At 42.3% G+C, this 16,076-nt stretch overlaps 1 protein-coding gene across 4 annotated transcripts in view; it reads right to left on the bottom strand.

Annotated features, from left to right (window-relative positions):
• The window catches only part of LOC122559975 (androgen-induced gene 1 protein-like), a 15,768-nt gene extending 3,608 nt beyond the window's left edge, over positions 1–12,160 (bottom strand). The window contains exons 1-6 of one of the 4 annotated variants that reach the window (XR_006314609.1): positions 12,011–12,160; positions 11,775–11,876; positions 11,442–11,557; positions 10,903–11,054; positions 4,498–4,587; positions 3,217–3,368 (exon numbers count right to left, since the gene is read on the bottom strand). Coding sequence is in view for 3 of the 4 variants with exons in the window: in XM_043710089.1 (XP_043566024.1) it covers positions 3,968–4,587; positions 10,903–11,054; positions 11,442–11,557; positions 11,775–11,876; positions 12,011–12,085 (1,065 nt within the window). In the remaining variant the exon portion in view is untranslated. Of the gene's footprint in view, positions 1–2,968; positions 4,588–10,902; positions 11,055–11,441; positions 11,558–11,774; positions 11,877–12,010 lie in introns of those variants that run through there. The other 3 variants (XM_043710090.1, XM_043710091.1, XM_043710089.1) reach the window with 3 other exon arrangements.
• Between the last annotated feature and the right edge of the window lie 3,916 nt (positions 12,161–16,076).

The raw sequence follows: 16,076 nt of genomic DNA on the forward strand, positions 1-16,076 counted from the left end.
TAAATGACAAAAAGTAGTGGACCCAGCACTGATCCTTGTGGTACTCCACTGGTCACAGGCCTTCAGTCTGAAAAACAACACTCCACCACTTTGAGCCAGTTCTGTATCCAAATGGCTAGTTCTCCCTGTATTCCATGAGATCTAACCTTGCTAACCAGTCTCCCATGGGGAACTGTCAAATGCCTTACTGAAGTCCATATAGATCACATCTACCGCTCTGCCCTCGTCAATCCTCTTTGTTACTTCTTCAAAAAACTCAATCAAGTTTGTGAGACATGATTTCCCACGCACAAAGGTCAACTGTGAAGATGGAAGAATTTGATAATTTTGTCAATATTATGGCATTTCAAACTCAGAATGAAGGGAGTTGGCTGTCAAGATGTTTTATAGAGTGTGCTAATGCAAAACCATAATGTCTGTTTGAGTATTGTAAAGAGCATGTGAATAAGTGCATGATCCAATAAACAAATATAGCATGAAATTGCTCACAAAGCCACAATATCATGTAGCATCAATAGCTTGACTGATGCTCAGTGAGCTGGCAATTTTTGTTTTTAAACAGAGAAGCTGTTCAGTAATGATTTAAGCTATGCAATTTGAAAAGGCCAAGGTGAATAAACCGAAGACTCAGTTATCGAGTGAACGGGTTTATCAGAGTGATGCAATCAAGGTAGTTCTGACTGCTTTCAATAGTGATGTGGACACTGCTATAGTCCTTCAATTCATTCAACCACAATATGACCAACTGAAAAACTGATTTCTAGACCAGGAATAACAAGAAAAGCATACAACTTGATCAAATTGCAATTTGAAAGATAGCATTGTGCAAACAATATCAAAACATTCCACTTTTATACCAAGCTAAGTCAAGACAGATTCTATTCAGACAGTGATTTGGTGAAATATGCTCTAAACAATGACCAGTCTAAAAAAAAAGCCCCTGCTGGATATTTATGCAACATTTTAGACATCAACTGCTGACTGTGAATGTGGATTTAACCTCACGAACTTGACTGTGTGTAAATCCATAAACAGATCAATTGGACAACTTGATGCAAATTAAGTCATATATTCCATCTGGACAAAATATCAAGCTGAACGCAGTATACCATCACTGGGCAGCAATGAAAGATATGTGCAAAAAGCTGCCAAAGGAATGAATAAATTATTAGTGTAATTTTTCAGTCACATAGTATATTTGGTGTTCCATCACAAAAGGGGGCCCAGACTTTTAAGCCCAGCAAAATTCTGTTTATTGCATCAAGAAGAATACCTGTGACAGTAAAATAATATATATGCACACTTAATAGTAAACAAACAGTGGAAGAAAAATTGCAATCCACCTTCTCTCAATGGATGCAGCGTGCTGCTCAGACTACTCAGAATTCCATACAGGCTCTAGAAAGAATACAGGAAACAATACTGGGGGTGAGCGTCAAAATTCTGACGGCTGCCCCAAAGACAAGCTATAGCCTGTCACAGTTATTTACATGGAATCATACCAAACACCATCACTGGAGATATTCAGAAGTGGCAGCACACAGGCAAGGAGGGGTTATCCTCTGAGTTGAGGAAGTCATTCAACCAGAAACATTAACTCTGATTTCTCTCCACAGATGTTGTCAGAACTGCTAAGCTTTTCCAGCAATTTCTATTGTTATTACCCTGGGAGTTCTCAACTTTTGATTACAGGAACCACAATCTCCTGACATTAAGTCAACATGGAAAGAAACTTAGCACCACTAATTGATGATTCGTGTCCTTAAAGATAGCCTGAGAGAACCAAGAGTGAAAATCTTCCGTGACCTTGTCTTCAATAATCTACTTGCCACCGATGAGTATATTCACAGAAGTATGAATTAGATCGATCACAACAAGGTCTTTGCTGGACAAAGTTCTGCCTGCATCATCAACATCAGCACAATCTACAACTGCCACCAAACCAGGAGATCAACCCTGGTTCAATGGGGTGTGCAGGAGGGTATGCCAGGAGCTGTGTCTGGTATACCTAAAAATGAAGTGTGAACTTTTGAAGCTGTGACAAATTAGTACTTGCAAACTAAACAGTGGTAGCAGCATGTGATAGACAGGGCTATGCAACATTACAACTAACAGATCATACGTAAACTCTGATCCACAGACAATTAAACAACTCACTGGAGGTGGAGGCTTCGCAAATATTCCCATCCCCCAGGAAGAGGAGTCCAGAACAGGAATGCCAAAGGTAAGGCTGAAATATTTGTATCCAACTTCAGAAGTGTTGAATGGATGATCCATCTTGCCCTCCTTCATTAATCCCCAGCATTATAGATGCCAATCTTCCACAAATTCAATTCATTCTAAGATATCTAGAAATGGCTGAGGGCTCTGACAACATTCTCGCAATAGTGTGGAAGACTCATGCTTCAAAAAAAAAGCAGCCAAGCTGTTCAACTACAGCTAGAACACTGGCATCTACTCAATAAAATGTCATGTGCACAAAAAGCAGGAAACATTCAACCTCACTAATTACCACCTGATCAGTCTACTCTTGATCACTGAAGTGACAGAAGGGGTAGTCAATAGTGCTACCAAACGACACTTGCAAAGGAATAACCTACTCAATGACATGCAGTTTGGGTTCTGCCACGGCCGCTCGACCACTCCTGACCTCACTGCAGCTTTGAATGAATTGTGGACAGAAGAGGTTAATTCTAGAGGTGAGTAGAAAGAGTGACTACACTTGACATTAAAGCAGTGTTTGGCTGGGTGTGACATCAAGAATTCCCAGCAAAACTGGTAATGATGGGATTCAATAGAAAATACTCTGCATAAAATAGTCCCTCAGGACAAAACAGGACCCAGTGCTCAACACTGACTGATGTTTCTACATCTGTTACTGTTGGTATGAGAAGATCTGGTGCACTAACAGAAACCTCTCTAGTGACAACGATCCTGTACATTAAACACAAATGAAATTTTAAAGATGTTGTATTGCCGACCATTTTATTTCAATGTTTTACAATTTAAAGAAAAAGAAACGTGCAAACTTTTCCCTGTGGCAGGTGCTGACTTGATACAAACATTAAATGCAAAAATAGGACCAAGAGCTTGGCTATGATACCTGTAAACAATACATTTCCTGGGGAATGCTGCCCAAACACTGAGGAATCCATGCCTGAGTAAATATACCACTTTTCAGAAAATTTGTATCCTTTGGAACTTCAGCCCAATTACCTGAAAGACTGCTGCTGGGAGCTGGGGTGGGGCAATAGTTACACAACTTGCGTTTGTGCAGACAGTACGCTGGTGGGACAGGACTGTCACAGGGTTGCCTCAGAATTCCATCTCACTGTGCAGTCTGAGTACCTCCCAGTCTGAGATGTCAGCTTTTAGGAAAGTAAAAGGAAACACTAATTTGTCTTTAAAAGTTATGAGTTTTAGACAGTTTAAACTTGAATCTTAAATTAAAACAGTCAGAGAGACAGGTTATTCCACTTCCTTGAGCACAGAAGCTGACAGTGATGAAACAGCTTCTTTCACTCCGGATGGGGACATGTTAATGACCCACTGTCCTAAGATGAGGACAGCTGTGGCGCCCTCTCTTTTGGAGTCCCACATACTCACTATCATACCATCAACATCACTGAGTCACACACTCGGGATTTATCAATTCATCAGCATTTCCCAGCTCCAGATATCATTGCTAGGCTAGACATCTCCAATATCCTTTATAGCTAATAAAGCAATCTATAATGAATTGCGATATTTTCCCTAAACTAGTTGGAAGCACATCTAAAAAAAAGCAGCCTGCAGTCAGACAAGTCTGGGCTTCATCTGACTGATCAGGAATAGCAACTTCAAATGAATCTTCATTCTACATCTCCCTCCCCCACTCTACATTCACACCCCTTCCCAACCAATCCTTCTCCACTCCCCACAAAGGAGCTGGTGGTGCTAAGGTCAAATTGTATCTTTCAGTGAGACATTATAGGTTGGGAATCAAGCTGGGAGACCCCTGTTCTGCCTGCCTCATTTCCACACTTGATGCTGTATGTACTCCTGAACTCGCTGAGGAGGTAGATTTCACTATCCTTCGGAGACTGGGCAGCTGACTTTTTAAGGGGAGGCGAATAGGTTTTGGATTGTCAATCTCTTTTTGAGTGTTGGTGTCCAGCTCAGGTTCCCCAGGGGGGTCAGTGGCTGACTCACTCTGTTCAGGGGTAGATGGTTTTGCTCTGTGACTAACTGTAGCAGGAGACGGACAGCGAATCACAGGAACAGCTGGCTCAGACTGGATGAGGGCCAGTGCACTCAAACTCTGGGCAATAGTTCCCATCAGGTCAATCATCTGGTCCAACTTTCCTGCCAAATGTTCAAACCCATCTTTATGAAGATCTAGAAGCTTCTGCTGGAAAGGGTCTGAGAATGGGGTGAGAGTCCCAAAGGACTGGGAGACAGTTGCTGTGGTGGATGGAGATGCAGAGTCAAGAATGTCAGGATTGCTGCATTTCTCACTTGCAGCCACGCTGGCAGAGTTCAACCTGCACTCCTGTGCCTGATCTCGATCAAAGTACCAAGATTCTTTCCCACACTGATCCGGGAGACCTGTTGGGATATAATTCAACTTTATCAATAAACATCTGCAGCAGTTCATAAAGGTGATTAAACAATGAACCCACATACTCCCACTGTTTCAGACTGATCTCATACAAAGACTAAATCAGAGAAATGGTGGCAATTGCAGTCTTGTTTTAGAAGGAACTGATGTCTGTTTGTATTTAACAAAGTTTCAGTGAATGAGAATTTTGGGGACTGTGACCGTGACTAAGTTGTACAGTGAATACTCTTAGAGGAACTCACTGGTCCTAAGTTAAGGGCCAGGACAGCAAGTCCAGGCTACCCTGGATGTCAAGGGATAGAGAGTTTGATAAAGAAAAACGAGGAAGCATATGTTAAGTAGTGCATTAAAAACAGGGGAGTCCCTTCAAAAGTATACAGGGTAGGAGGTTGCCTAAAATGCAAATTAAGAGCGCAAAGCAGGGCCATGAAAAATCTTTGGCAGAAGGAAAACCGTACGGTTTTCTATAATTATATTGAGAGTAAGAGGATTACCAGGGAAATAATGGGACCTATTAGAAAGCAAAGGAGCAATCTATACACAGAGGCAGTGGATTTAGGCGAGACCTTAAACGGATACTCCTCAGTATTCACAAAGGAGAAAGACATTGTAGCTGGGGATATCAATTGTGATGGTGAGGGTCTAGAACACATTGGGGAGGAAATTATTAGATTATTTAGCAGACCTAAGGTGCGTAAATCCCCAAGACCTAATGAGATGAACCCCAAGCTGCAATGGGAGACAAGGGATGAGATTGTTGGGACTCTGGCTGATATATTTATACTTCACTGGTCATTGGCAAATGGTTCAGCTAATACTTTGTTCAAAAAGGCCAGCAGGACAGCATAGTTACAGATCAGTTAGTCTGACATCTGTGGTAGGGAAATTATTGAAAAAATTCTGAAGGACAGGATTAATCAACACTTGAAAGGCAGGGACTGATTAGGCATAGTTGGCACAGATTTGTTAGAGGGAGATCCTGTCTACCTAAATTAATTTAAATTGGTTTTGAAAAGGTGACTAAATATATTGATGAGTGTAGTGCAGTTGATGGGGTTTATGGACTTAGTAAGGCCTTTGACAAGGTTCCATATGGAAGGTTGGTCGAAAAAAAAAGTGCATGGGAGCCAAGGTAAGCTGGCAAATTGGCTCCAAATAGGCTTACATGCAGGAGGCAGAGAGTGATGGAGAAGAGTTGTTTTCTAATTGGAAGCCTGTGACCAGCAGTACCACAGGGATCAGTGCTGGAAATCTTGCTGTTTGTTACTTACATTAATGAACTTGGATGTGAATTTACAAGGTTTAATTATTATGTTTGCAGAGGCCAAAAATTAGCAGTGTTGATAGGGAGGGTGATGTCTCATGTTATAGTCTGATACTGGTTAGCTGGTAATTTGGACAGAGCAACTGCAGATGGAATTTAATCCTGGTAAGTACAAGGCAATGCAATTTGTGAGCTCCAACAGGGTATACACAATGCATGGTATGTACCTAGGGACTATTGAGGAATACCTTAGTGTCCAAGGCCCTAGATCCCTGAAGGTATCAGCATGGGTGGTCAGGGTGGTGGATAATGCATATAAGATACTTGCCTTCACAGGGCAGGAAAGAAAGTCTTGTTTTAACTTTCTTAAACATTGGCTGGACTACAGTTGGAATATTGTGTGCAGTTCTGGTCATCACTATCAGGCTGATGTGATTGCACTGGAAAGAGTGTGGAGGCATTTACCAGCATGGGATGAAAGTTTCATGTATAAGGAGAGTCTGTTTTCCTTGGAACAGAGGAGACAGGGTGGGAGAAAATCTGATAGAGATACACAAAATTGGCAGACTTAGGTCATGAGAATCTCTCCGTCATGGCAGACATGTCTAAGGCTAGAAGGCATAACTTTAAGGTGCAGAGCAAGTGGTTCAGAGGAGATATGACAAAACATTTTTCAGCCAAAGGGTGGTAGATATATAGAACATGGTGCCTGAGAGGGTGTTGGATGCAGGTACTCTAGCAACGTTTAAGCGGCACCTGGATGAGCACATAAAATGCCAGGGCATAGTCTGACAATTGATTAAGTGGATAAGTATACGTTGGATACAATTGACATTGGATAAGTATAGTTTGGTGTTTGTTGGTCAGCTAGACATGGTGGACTGAAGGGTCTGTTTTTATGCTGTATGACTCAGTGTCTCTATGATTGGCTCTTGGTCTGCACCTCATCATTCCCTGATTCCGTCATTGCTGGCCTCATATCCAAAAGACCCTGGAACTCTGGCCCCTTGCTCCTTAGCTTCAGCTCCACACCCACTCTTACCTGGCCCCACTCACTTTGGACCCATACTCCCTCATTCCAGGAACCTGCTATCCCAAACCACATGCCTACTTTCGCTTCCTAGTCACATGACTCATTCCTGGACCCCTGGCCCTCTGCCTCTTCTTTCCCAGAATGCTAGCTACATGCTCCGCATCACCAACCCCCTTGGTTCTCAATCATGTTGCTTGTTGTTGACCTGAATGCTGACACTGGTCATGCCAAGTTAGTAATGGGCAGTTGGGCAAGCTTCTCAGCCAACGTCTACATGCAGAGGATGAAGTGGACTCCTTCCAATCACCTCTATTTACAAGTGTTTTAGTGAGGCTCTGTAGCTTGGGTTGTGGACGAAGTTGTTGGTCAGTTCGCCGAGCTGGTTGATTTCTTTGCAAACGTTTCATCTCCCTCCTGGGTGACATCTTTACTGCTGTGTGGCTTTCAAATGAAGTGCTATCGTTGTGATCAGCCCCAAATTTGCACAGTTGTCTGTTGTGGCAGGTGGTTCTACTTCTGATTATGTACTATAGTGGTCTGTAAATGGGGTCTATTTCAACGTGTTTGTTTATGGACTAGTGGATGAATACCAGGCCTCCAGGAATTCCTGAGCTTGTCTTTGCTGAGCTACCAAATTACATGAGCATCACCTTGCTACAAAATGAAACAACCAGTCCTCCCTCATATCAATACACACTGAATGAAGGACACCAGTTCAACTGGGACAATGTCATAATACTGGGACAGGCTAAACAAAGACAAGCTCAGGAATTCCTGGAGGCCTGGTATTCATTTAGTGATTCCATAAACAAATACGTTGAAATAGACCCCATCCACCGACCACGATAGTATAAAATTGGAAGTAGAACCACCTGCCAGAACAGACAGAATCATATAAATTTGGGGCATGACAGATCATGACAGCCCTTCACCCAGAGGCTACACAACACTGAAGATGTCACCCAGGACGGAGACGAAACATTTGCAAGAAAATCAACTAGCTTGGCAAACCGACCAACAAGTTTCACCTCTGTCTCATGATTCTTCACTCCCCTTCCTATCTACCACAGCAGCGCTGCTCTTCACCACAGCCTCCCTATCAGTCATGTAACTCCCCTCCTCCCCAAATATCCTGTCAGTCAGGGCTTGGGACAGATACTTAGGTAGTCACATACTATGCAGCAAAGCAAACATTAATGGCAGAGCACTGGCAAGATACTGGACACAGCTGGGACCACAATAGTTTCAAATGCAAATTCAGGCAGCGCAGTGCAAACACAAAAACAAAGTTAGAGTGAATATGAATTGGGCGGAGATCAGAGAGAGGCGAGGGGTCAGATAGCTACTTACCTTGACTGAAGATGTTGGTTGCAATCCTGACTGGCTCCACACCAGTATCTGGAGTGCTGCTAACTCTTTGTAGCTGACAGGACTCATTCACAATCTGTGTCACTAAAACAAGCTCAGCACGAAAGCACATTTTCTACAGTAAACAGCAAGAGCAAGTAGCAGAACTGAAGAGAAAGCAGAGAGCACCGAGTAACCAACAATGAATGGGATCCCCACACCATTACTGGGTACCTGCTAAAACTCAGTACTGAGTGCTTAGAGAGTGAGTTGCCCAGTTCATTTCATCCGCTCTGAAGCACTCCCTCATAAGTGAAAACTTTACCAAGAATGCCGATCTATATGCTGGAGACCACTTGGGTCATGACTTATCACACAGTCTTCTTAAAAGAAATTCCATAGAGTCATCGTACACTATGTCACAATCTCAAAGCTACACAAGCCTGGGCAATACCTAGCAGTTGAACACAGAACGTAGAAATGTACAGCACAGGAATGGGCCCTTCAACACATGAAATTATGCCAAACTTGATGCCAAATTACATTCTGCCTGCCTTTGGTCCATATCCCTTCATTCCTTGCATATTCATGTGCTTATTTAAAAGTCTCTTAAACACTCCTATTGTATCTCCAGCCAACACCATCCTTGGCAGCATGTTCCAGACTCCTACTACTCTGTCTTAAAAAAAAAACTTGCCCCTCACATCTCCTTTGAACTTTCCCCCTCTCACCTAAAATGCCCCAGTTTTAGACATTCCATCTCTGGGAAAAAGATTCTGACTGTCAACCTTATCCATGCATCTCAATTTCATAGACTTCTATCAAGTCTTCTTTCAGCCTACACTAGTCCAGAGAAAATAAACCGAACTTTTCTCCCTATAGTTCATACCCTCTAATCCAAGCAGCATCCTGGTAAACTTCTTCCGCACTCTCTGCAAAGCCTCCACATCTTTCCTATAGTGTGGTGACCAGAACTGGCTGCAATACTCATAAGTGTGGCCTAACCAAATTCTTAAATCTGCAACATGACATCCTTGTACTCAATTCCCTGACCAATAAAGACAAACATCCCTACATATCACCCTACATATTTACTTGGTCACTTTGAGGGAGCTATGGACTTGAACCCCAAGATCCCTCTGAACATCAATGCTATTCGGGGTCCCCCTTAACATTTGATCTCCCAAAATACAGCTGCTCACATTTACAGGATTAAACTCCATCTGCCATTTCTCCGCCCATAATCTGCAACCGATCCACATCCGGTGTCCTTTGACAACTTCTACACTATCCACCACTCCACGTTATCATCTGCAAACTTACTAAACCCCCTACCTACATTTTCAACCAAGTCATTTAAATGCATCACAAACAGTTGAGGTCCCAGTGTGGATCCCTGTGGAACACTAGTCACAGACCTCCAGCCTGAAAACAACCTTCCACCACTAACCTCTGCTTTCTATGGGCAAGCCAATTCTGAATCCACGTGGCCAGGTCACCATGGATCCCATGTATCTTAACTATCTGGATGACCACACCATGAAGGACCTTACTGAAAGCCTCACTAAAATCCACGTACACAATATCCACTGCTCTACCCTCATCGATCACCTTTGTCACCTCCTTGAAAAATTCAGTTCAGTTAGCAAGACATGACTTCCCCTACTGACTGTCCCCTAATTATGCCATGCTTTTCCAAATGTGTGTAAATCCTATCCCTAAGAATTCTCTCCAAAAGTTTCCTAAATACCAATGAGACACTCACCAGTCTAAAAAATTGCCTGGATTATCCTTATTGCTCTTTTCAGGGTTGAGGTTTAATCTCCAGCACCAAGCCTCCTGGAGTAGAACACCCTCAATAACTAACAGTTAAGCCTGGTAACAATTTTTATTGCTGCTTTCTCTTGTGGAATGTAAAGTTTACCTTCTTACATGCTTGTATATTTAAATACTGTTGCACATGCTCTGGGAGTTAATAATGGTAAAGCATAGAGAAAGCTCTACTTTCGATTTTAAAAAAAAAGTGTAGAGAGCTGTACTCTGTACCTAACCCTGGATCCCAACTCCAGTGAAAGATCTTAAATAATAAGAGCACAATAGATAATAAACAGTTTGATAAGCATCTTCAATGATATATAATGCAATTTATGAAACACTGTATTGATATCATGAATTGAGAGATTTGCAGACACAATGTGGAAAAACCAGTGTCAGAGAGGGTATTCGATACGCCTGGATCTGTGCACCCGAAGAGATGGTTGAGATTGGGATAGCGTAAGATCTGCTGGTGAAATTGTGTACAACAGAGAGATAGAAACCCTACCCTCCTCCACTCCATATTCCAGCATTGACAGTCAAATCACTCAATAATGATTGAAATCTCAGCTTCAAGACCCATGAGCAAATCACTGCTTAGAGATCCAGTCAAATACCAGTTTACAGATCAGAGTATTTCAACAGCGATCCACTAGTTTGTCAGTACTGAGATCAAGTTAGGACATGAAGACTGAATCAAGTTCAAGTACTTAGGGCAAACACTTACATTTTCAAATGAATACTATACAAGACCAACACAAGACCCAAACATAACTTAGTGTTAATGGAGTTTGCCCTGGGGTTGAGTCAGGACAAGGTCCTGCTCAGTTTGGTTGGACTTACCCCATCTCCAGTAATGCAGTTTCTCACCAACAACATACAAAGAGATAGTTACAAGGACAGCTGCTGTCAGGAACATACCCAGCCCAAAGGGACTGAGTACCTCCAGAATGGGGTAGACCCAGATAGCTGACCTGTGGCGAATCCAAAGTACCCTGAAAAAAAATGAGAAAGATAGCAAGACTTATGGATTCTTTTGTACTCATTATGTGATACCACATAAAAAGGTGCAATAAAAATACACACAGCCCCTTCCAAAGGAGGAAGGCAGATTGTACGTGGGAAGACTTGTGAGGGGGTGGAGGGAGCACATAGGAGAGAAGGGAGGCATGGGAAGGTGGGGCAACGTAAGAGAGGAGGAATAAAAGTGAAAGCCACAAGCTCTGTACGTGCATGGGTGCATGCAGAGGTTCAGTTAGATAGCAGGGAGTAAAGGTTGGATCAATACCAACAGGAAATGGAGCTTTGTCCAATGGAACATGTTTGAAGTTGGTGCCTGTTTTTCTATCATCTCAATACCTGAGAACCTGAATGAAACTCACCAGACCAAATAGGAACTGCAGAAAGTGATAAGCACAGTCAGGCATCCTTTGTGGCTGGGCCAGTGATGTTGAACCACAATCAGCTCCAACATGAGCAGCAACAAGACCACCGTGTGCTGCAAAGAACAACAGAAATACAACGTGAGCAGCTTAGATTGACTGGGTGGGGTGGGGAGGTTGGGGTCACAGGTAGTGGGAGAGGCAGACAAAGCACAGATGGGTCAGCTGGGAAGGGTGCAGGGACATCCAGTCTGACTGCAAGAAGCCAGAACATGGGGAAAATAGACTGATTCCATCTGGCAGTCTGAGGGTTTCAGACACATTCTCACTCACCATGGCATGATTCAGCCAGGTCGGGATGATCGTGTCCAAAATCTCTGGGTAAACAAGTTCCCGGTCATAGGCATAAAGAATCCAGAAACTCACGACGACAAACTGACAGAAAAAGAAAAAGAAAAAGGATCAGTCAGGAACTCCAAGCATTCCATTTGAATTTGATGGAGCTGGGAATACATGCACATCCCAGTCCCAGCGATGCACATCTTGTTGAAGATGAATGCTGTACTTACAAAGCCAATGGGGAAGGCAAGAGCTGAGAACAGCCAGTCCTGGAGAGCACTCATCCTCAATGACAATTGCTGCATACGTTTATCAGACCAAGAAAGGTGCCATACTAGGTCTGTGAGGACACACACTCCAAAAAATGTAGTCTGCAGGACCTAGAGAGAGGGAATCACATCAATAAGACCATCAATCTATACGAATCCAACAATAAGCTGACTGGGGAGAACTGAACAATGCCGAAGCAGTAAGTGCAGTAGATAAAGTATGCAAAACAGTAAGAGAACAATTGTGGGGTATGACAACCAGAGACACAGATATGGTAGTTGGTTAGGAGAAAGGAGTCTGGGAATATCCATTCTGATTGAAGTCAAGTCAGCAAAGCTGTTACCACTAACACATTGCAGATTCAGACTACAGTAGTGTTGTGAACATTGCATAAAGTGAAAACAGATAATTAGATTTGCAATTATATAATGTCACTGATGACTTCAAAATATCCAAAGGGCACCAGCTAGAGATATTTTGGAAACATTGTTAGAGACATTTACAGCAGGAGGGCCATTCAACCCATTGAGTTCATGTCAATTTCTTGCGAAGCAATCCAGTCAGTCCCACTCCCCTGCTTGATTCCCAGAGTCTTGCAAGTTTATTTGCTTTAAATCTCCAATGATTTCAAAAGGAAATTGGTTGATCATCATCTCCATTTCCACTATCCTCAGAGGCAGCATGATCCATTTTATTATCATGATGCTTAAAAAAAAACTTGTTCACATCTCTATGCAATTCATATCCAAAATCTTAAGTAGTCCTTGTATAAATCAGCTAATGGGAGGAGTTTTTCTTTTTCTATTTCTCTCATATATATTTGGCATTATCACATACAGCTTTATCAAATCGACCTTCAATCAGGAGAACCTCAGCCTTTCTAACCTCACCCTGTAACAAAACCAATAATCACAGAAACAACTTCTGAACTCTCTTAAGGTTACAATGTAGGAAACAATCACTGTAAAATTATTAGGTTAATTGCAAGATATTAGTTGCCAAAAATAATTAAAGCAAACCACAAGTAAATTCCTTAACGCATGGCTTTATTAAATACATCAGGTTGTTAAATAGCAAAGCTGGAAATCTTCGAAGCAGGGCACAATATAGAAAGACACCAAAGAGGGGGATTTTGGGAGCTTGAGACAAGTAATAAAAGAGCAAAGACTTCAAGCTTGTCCGAGAAACTGATAGTGAGAGAGAAACCACAGGAATGGAATGACTTAGCCCTCCAGGAGATAAAATGTCAATACTAAGACAAGAGATACACCAGGATGTGAAAACCATTGTGCAACTTGTTACAAAACTATTTTCTTTTTACCCACTTTTTAAAATTATTACTCATTCATTTGGTGTGGGCTGGGCTGGGCTGGAAATGATTGCCCAGAGGGCCGTTAAGAGTCAATCATATTGCTGTGCATCTGGATTCACAAGTAGATCAGACGTAGCAAGGAAAGATATCCTTTCCTAAATGACACTTATAAAAACTGATTTGGTTCACCAATCAATTGTGGTTATATGGTTGTTGCCAGATTAGCTTTTTATTTCATATTTTTATTGGATCTGCCATGGTGGAATATGAACCCATGTCCCTAAAACATGAGCATGGAATACTGGATTACTAATCCACTGACACTTTACGATGCTATATTCAATTCTGCTTAGCATTTGGTGGGGTTTGTTGCAAGGTTTTAAAAAGATCTATAAAGGTTGAAGGGTCATGAAAAATAGTTCATCAGAAGATACGAGGAGGTTTCACAAAGAAAATGACTTAAGCTGTACTATGGAGATGGCAATTGAACTGTCCTGCTTCTAAGCTTTTTGGACTTAAGAACAATTGGATAGTTGTGAGCAGGATGAAGAATATTTGGAAACCGTCAAGCAGTAATTGCTTGGTGCACCTGATTAGAACTGAGGAAACAAACAAGAACAGTACTGCCTTGGTATCTATTAGAAGCTGTAGCTGTGCCACAAGTAAATGTAGTTTCTAGAATCCAGTGAACTGTAATCCAAAGAAAGGAAGGTAAACTAACAATAGGTCAAGGGAATTTCAAACTTCTTTGCAGCTTCAATGAGATTTGGTGACTTGTATCATCAGTTTTTTCTTATATCCAGAACCTACAAAATCACTAAATCTGAGGGGGGGGCATGGGTAAGAAATCCATGAAACCTTTCTGACTACAACTGCTTTTGATGTGTTCTGTGGTGTCGTTGAACAGAGTTGGTGAGTTACCCATATTTGCCCCATGTTAAATTTGGAATGTTAGAATACACGTCATTATCTATATTGTTACAGTACAAATCTCTTGTTAATAATCTTTCCATGTACATTTATGTAAATTTTATTTATAAAAATTTTTTTGTTGACTAAGAAAACCCTGGCTGACTTGTTTATAAACCAAAGTCTAAAGCTGTTTCTAATTAACCATTCTGGTTAAATTTTAAAACTTGTGACCAGTGGAGAAGTAGGACTTGAAAGGAATTAGTTCATTCCCCCCACCTCAAATCATATCTGATATGATGGTCACACAAAAGAGGAAAAGTGGCTGCACACAGAGAGAGGGAAATGTGGGTGAGCTGGCATGCAAAGGGGTGGGGAAGAGAACACCGCAGGTGCAGGAGTGGGGAACGCAAGAAAGCACAACAGCCCTGATTACTTATGATATGAAGGGCAGACAATTTGCACACATCAAGCTTCCAATAAAGGCACTGAAAAACGACCAGTCGATTTATAGGGAGTCTAATACTGGCTTAGTCACAGGGGAGAATTTTCCTGCCCTTCACTATCTGTGTCTTCAATCAAGCTCTGATTGTTCAGGTTCCTGTCGTTGAACACACACTATCCAGAAATATCGTTTACAGCTAAGAGGTTTTCCAGTCACACAACTAATCCAGCACAGGAGGCCATTCAGCCGACGTGCATTAGCTCTTTTGGAACAATTCAGTTGTCGCTGTTCTGGTTTCTCCCTGTGACACTGCACATTCTCCATCTAAAGAAAGGTTCAACTCAATGCCTCAGCTAAACTGCCTCCTCCACATTCTCAAGCAGCATATTCAAGATCCTAAAAACTAGTGAAATTTTTGTAATGCTATCATTATGTCAGCCTGGATTAGCCAAAGATCACAGTAAACAAGACACTTTCTATATCAGCCATTTTCCATCAAGGCATTTATGAGGGGCATGGACAGGGTAAATAGGCAAATAAGCAAAGTGTTTTCCCTGGAGTCAGGGAGTCCAGAACTAGAGGGCATAGGTTTAGGGTGAGAGGGGAAAGATATAAGAGAGACCTCTGAATTGCAATATTTAAGAGGCATTTGGATGGGTATATGAATAGGAAGGGTTTGGAGGGATATGGTCTGGGTGCTGGCAGGTGGGACTAGATTGGGTTGAGATATCTGGTCAGCGTGGACAGGTTGGACCGAAGGGTCTGTTTCCGAGCTGTACATCTCTATGACAGGTACAACACAGGGTTAGATCAGAATAAAGCTCCCTCAACACTGTAGCCACAATCGGCCTGACCTGCTGTGCTTTTCCAGCACCACTCTCACCTTGACTGTGGACAGAGTGTAAAACTGCCTTTACATTGCCGCAGAACACGGGGGGTTTCCTCCAAACGAAGAGGCAGGAAATCAGAAACAGAAGAAGAAAAAAAACAGAAATTGAGAGTCGCTGGACCCGAAACCTTAACTCGGCTTCTGCCTAGATGCTAGGAGAAAGTGAGGACTGCAGATGCTGGAGTACCAGAGCTGAAAAATGTGTTGCTGGAAAAGCGCAGCAGGTCAGGCAGCATCCAAGGAGCTGGAGAATCGACGTTTCGGGCATGAGCCCTTCTTCAGGAATGAGGAAGCTGCCAAACCTGATTCCATTTGTTTTATTGCTGTCAGATGAACCTAGTTTTGTTCTGGGTGCAGCAGAGGCAGGGTTTTGAGGCAATTTCTGTTATTTTTTTGTCATTAAGTTTTTTTCAGACGCCACCCCGGTGGGTGGTGAGGGTGAGGGTCAGGGTGAGGGTCAGGGTGAGGGTC

The sequence above is a fragment of the Chiloscyllium plagiosum genome, chromosome 20 (assembly GCF_004010195.1).
Source record: "Chiloscyllium plagiosum isolate BGI_BamShark_2017 chromosome 20, ASM401019v2, whole genome shotgun sequence".
NCBI classification, from domain to species: Eukaryota; Metazoa; Chordata; class Chondrichthyes; order Orectolobiformes; family Hemiscylliidae; genus Chiloscyllium; species Chiloscyllium plagiosum.